Below are 4,789 nucleotides of genomic sequence, written 5' to 3'. Positions count from 1 at the left end.
GCTGGGATTAAAGGCGTGCGCCACCATCGCCCGGCTCCATAGTTTCTAAGGTGGGGATATAATCACATTTTGGCGTTGGGGTCTGGTGGAGTCAGGGAAGAGCAGGATATCTGGCCTTACTTTTCCTTAGGAAAGTCTGGTGGCCCAGATAGAGAACAGTGCAGGCAGGTCTAGGCTTTGGAAAGCTCTTCCAGCGTGGAAATATCCTTGTACTCGAGTGTGTAAATTAAGGATCACTAGCCAGCCGTTTAGTTCTGTCTCTTGTGTTCTTCAAGCTCAATACTGTATTCCATTAGTAGACGTCTAGACCCTGTCACTCATTCCTGAGGCTTCTGCAGCGGTCTGTTGAGTACTGGTCTGTGGCCCGCTGCTTCTGTGGACTCTAGTAGTTCTGATATTCATGTGCTGGTGTATGATCTTTGGGTCAACTTCTGTCCAGCCTGAGTTGTCCGCCTCTGCACCTCACCCCGCCCCCCCATCAGTGTTCTGCTTCTGAGTCGCAACAGTCGAGAATTGTCTGAATAAATCATCAGGGAGACGTCAGAGTTCTCTTGAGATAATAAAGTGCATGCCTTTAGCTGGTAAAGGTTACTTGTGCTTCTCTCAGATAATTCCCAAGTCTCTAAAGTTTCTGGAGTCTCTCAGACTGTGAGTCTGGGCTCTCTTAATGGTAGTTTCCTGCCATTCATTCAGCTCACTCTTCATTGCTGTTCTATAAACAAATAAGGAATTAGCATTGACTTCTAAAATATTTTAGTAAAGTGGAGGTATACCTAGACTGTGTGGCGTATGCTTAACCACCTTAAGGCCCTGGGTTTAATCTCAGACCTCCATACTCAAAACCATCCAGTTGATAATAAAATTTTCTGAGCTGTGCCATGTAGGCCTGCAGTCTCTTGGTGCTTCTAGGAAACAGCTCTGTCCTCCATTCTGCACTTTGAGTTACTGCGTTTGTGTGCATTGGGAGGGGCTGGCAGGTGCAATGGTATGTGTGGAGCTCGGGACGGGACGACTGGGAAGACTTGGTCCTGGAGATCAAACTCCAGTCATTAGGTTACCAGCAAGCTCCTTTACCTGCTGAGCTCTCACAGTCCTCCACTTTAATATCTTTTTGTCTTTGGTGATTTCACATATGAATATAGTGTATTTAGATCTATTCACATTCCTATAAACCACTGGGCCCTCCTCCCCTATATTCTCCTTCCAACTTCATACTTTCTACTTTTTGGTTTTTTTCGAGACAAGGTTTCTTTGTAGCTTTGGTTCCTGTCCAAACTCACAGAGATCCGCCTGCCTCTGCCTTCCAAGAGCTAGGATTAAAGGCGTGCGCCACCACCACCTGGCTCCTTTTTGTTTATACATACAAATCTATATTTGAAACCATTGTAGCGTTAGAGCTGCCCAGATGCTCCCTGGCGTAGGGCATTCACAGGAGCATAGGCAGCAGGCCATGGCTCACATGGCTAAGGAGAACAGACTGTCTCCCTCAGCAGTGTCATTTATGAGAAGCTCCTGACTCTGCAGTCTTTGTTTGGTTGGTTTGGTGTTTTTTGTTGTTGGTTTTTGTTGTTTTGTTTTTGGAGACAGGGTTTCTCTCTATAGCCTTGGCTGTCCTGGAACTTGCTCTATTGACCAGGCTGACCAAGAACTCAGAGATCAGCCTGCCTCTACTCCCAGAGTGCTAGGATTAAAGACGAGCTCCACCACCTGGCTCATGCAGGAATTTTTAAAGAGGCCTTTGATCCTTGAAAATAAAATTGTCGCACTTTATATATAAGATCCATCAAATTACTCTAAGTAAAAAAATCAGAGACCACACAAATTAAAAAAGAAGTATCCTTTTTCCTACTACAGGTGAAATGAAACCATCTTAGGGAGTATTCCTCTGGAAACTTGGATTTGAGCCCGTTTCAAGAGTAGTATGCTTTGAAATATAGTCAGTGCCTTGTATCTAAAGTCATGTGGGAGGGGCTGGAGAGATGGCTCAGTGGTTAAGAGCATTGCCTACTCTTCCAAAGGTCCTGAGTTCAATTCCCGGCAACCACATGGTGGCTCACAACCATCTGTAATGATGTCTGGTGCCCTCTTCTGGCCTGCAGACATACACACAGACAGAATATTATATATTGTATACATAATAAATAAATAAATATTTAAAAATAAATAAATAAAGTCATGTGGGAGGCTGGAAAGTGGATTGGCTAGTCATGTGCTTGCCAATCAAGGATGATGACCTGAATTTCATCGCCAGTACCCCTGTTAAGGTGGGGGAGACCTCTGACTCCCTAAGGTTGCCTTCTGACCTCTACTTAAATGCCATGACATGCGCGTCTAAAATAAAGTTCTATGTAGAAAACCTGCATTTTCAGTGGTAGTTGGTAATGCTTACAGTGTTGTTCTGTGGTTTGCATATAAAGTGTCTTTTAAAACATATCTTTTTTGTCTTTTAAGTCGTGGAAGCATGGGCAGGGAGAAGAGTGACAAGCCACTTCCAGGTGGAACAGCCCGTCCCAACACTTTCCTGAGGGGCAGCAGCAAAGACCTGCTAGACGATCAGTCTCAGGAGGAGCAGCGCAGAGAGATGCTGGAGACTGTGAAGCAGCTGACTGGAGGTTTGGGCACCGACAGGGCCAGCTCCGATGCTGACCGAAACAAGCCGAGGGAGCTAGGTGAGAGGGCTCTTGGGAACAAGACAGAACTAGCTCTTGACATAAAATTCAGAAGCAAAATACAGGGGCTGGAGAAACAGCAGTTTAAAACACCGGCTCCTCCTCCAGGGGATCCTTCCCAAAACTCACATGGTGGCTCACAGCCATCCAGTTTGGGCACCCGCTTCTGACCTATGTGGACGCAGCACTCTGGTGCAGGCACAACACTAATGCCCATGAAGGGAGATAAGGAGTAGTGAAAACCACAAAGACTTCCTGCATGGGCAGAATCCAGGACCCACACTGGCAGCACCTGCACAGCAGCGTCATTTGCTGCCATGGGTCTCTTTCCTGAGCTGTCTTCACAGTCTCTGGATTGTCAAGGTGACAGGGCCCTCTTTCTTTATGTTAGTCATTCTGAGTTTCTCACAAGTCCTTTCAGCCCCTCATTGTCCACTGTCATTAGAGTGTTTGTGCTGGTTAAAGACCCTGAAGGGTGTGAAGGCTCTCATTATTTCTGCTTAACAAAGAGAAGGTATCAGAATGTCTTTTCCAGTCTCTCTGGTAACTTCTGTGGGATCTGTTTGTATTTAGTATGCATGTGCTCCCCAAACTTGCTTTGGTGATGCCGTAACTGTTCCTTCATGTCTTTAATCTGGGCTTTGTTTTTATTTCCATGCACCTACACTCTTATCAGTTCTTACAAAAATAAAGTGGGAAACTGGCACAAAGACATTTTTGAATCAAAACTGATAGAGTGGTTTTGAATGGTCTTAGAGGTCATGATGCCTGCCTGGTAGAGATGAGCAGATGTGAAGCAGATGTGAAGCAGGGGAAGCTCTGCTGAGGGAGCAGCATGCACAGTTACAGTAGAAAAAGCCAGGGCGTGTTTACACAGTGTGGCCTGCAGGACCCCAGCCCTTGTGTGTGCTATAGGCCTTCGTGTAGTAAACCTCGGAATGTTGCAGGGAAATCAATGTAAAAAATAAATAAAGAAACTCTAAAGGTTAACAATATCCCAACTCCCGTTTGTGGCTATAGAGCAGACCACGGTGTTACTTTACTCTGTGCCTGTCTGTTCTAAAGTAAAGGGCTTCTTGATTCTGCTCTCATGTGTCTGATTCTGTCAAACTGCTATCTATAAAATATCTCCATTGCAAAACTGATGTATAGGCGTGTAAATATTACCAGCATGACCCGGCTTTACTGATACTTCCTGCTCTTTCTGGTCTCATTCGTAGTGAAATCAGACATGTGTGCAATGTCAGCCTCTGACAAGCCTGCACTGTCAGAAGAAGAAGTGGAGAGGAAGTCCAAGTCTATCATTGATGAATTCCTGCACATCAATGACTTTAAGGTAAATGTTGACAGTGACGAAGGGAAGTAGCTCTTAGGCAGCCCGAGTCAGAGTGCCGTGGGGTGGGTCTGAACAGTGTCAATATGAGCGAATAAGGCATAGATTAAGTAATCGAGTCCTCAAGGTTCAGTTTGCTTAGCTCAAGCATTTCTGACAGGTACCAAGTTTTAAATTGATGCTCTCTGTCATTCACAAATGTAATGGGAAGAGAGAATGGATCCTAGTGACAGTGTAACCGAGTGGAGACTAAACTGACTGTTGCATTAGGAGCAGAGGCAGCATGTTACAACTGGTTTCTCCTGGCTCCACATCCACCTGTCTGAGCCCTTGAACACATCCTTGTCATTCTCATGTTGACTTGAATTATGGGTGCCACCACTTTTCTTTATTTTGTAAGTGGGAAGCAAGGAAGGACATTGTGTGTTCCAAGTCAGGCAGCCTTACAACACTTCAAGGCCCTTAGGTGATTTTGCCCTTCTAACTTTAAAATGATGGTCAGTAGGATAGGCCTTCTGCCTGACAGAAACCCATAGTCCAGTGACAGACAGAGCAGATAACTCCACAAATGTCCTCTGAGCTGGAGGAGCTGGCAAATGGCAAAGGTCACGTGACACAATCTAGTTCTCTGCTGAGGTGTCCCTTCTGTTAAACATTTGTCAACTGTCTTAAATAACTTTGCTTTAGTATCAAAAATCTCATCATCCATTTTTCTGAATAACATAGTCCATACCTGCTTTTTTTTTTTTTTTTTTTTTTTTTTTTTTTTTTTTTTTTTTTTTTTTTT

At 44.7% G+C, this 4,789-nt stretch overlaps 1 protein-coding gene across 21 annotated transcripts in view; it reads left to right on the top strand.

Moving 5' to 3' along the window:
• Positions 1 to 4,789, top strand: part of Eif4g3 (eukaryotic translation initiation factor 4 gamma 3) — a 229,712-nt gene that overhangs the window by 199,031 nt on the left and 25,892 nt on the right. For all 21 annotated transcript variants that reach the window (XM_026782045.1, XM_026782044.1, XM_026782040.1 and 18 more), the window contains 2 exons: positions 2,452 to 2,669; positions 3,890 to 4,005. In XM_026782045.1, the coding sequence (XP_026637846.1) occupies positions 2,452 to 2,669; positions 3,890 to 4,005 (334 nt within the window). The remainder of the gene's footprint in view (positions 1 to 2,451; positions 2,670 to 3,889; positions 4,006 to 4,789) is intronic.

Source organism: Microtus ochrogaster, chromosome 10 (genome assembly GCF_000317375.1).
Source record: "Microtus ochrogaster isolate Prairie Vole_2 chromosome 10, MicOch1.0, whole genome shotgun sequence".
NCBI classification, from domain to species: Eukaryota; Metazoa; Chordata; class Mammalia; order Rodentia; family Cricetidae; genus Microtus; species Microtus ochrogaster.
Note: the sequence above shows the minus strand (reverse complement) of the source record. Positions and strands in the feature narration are given on the sequence as shown.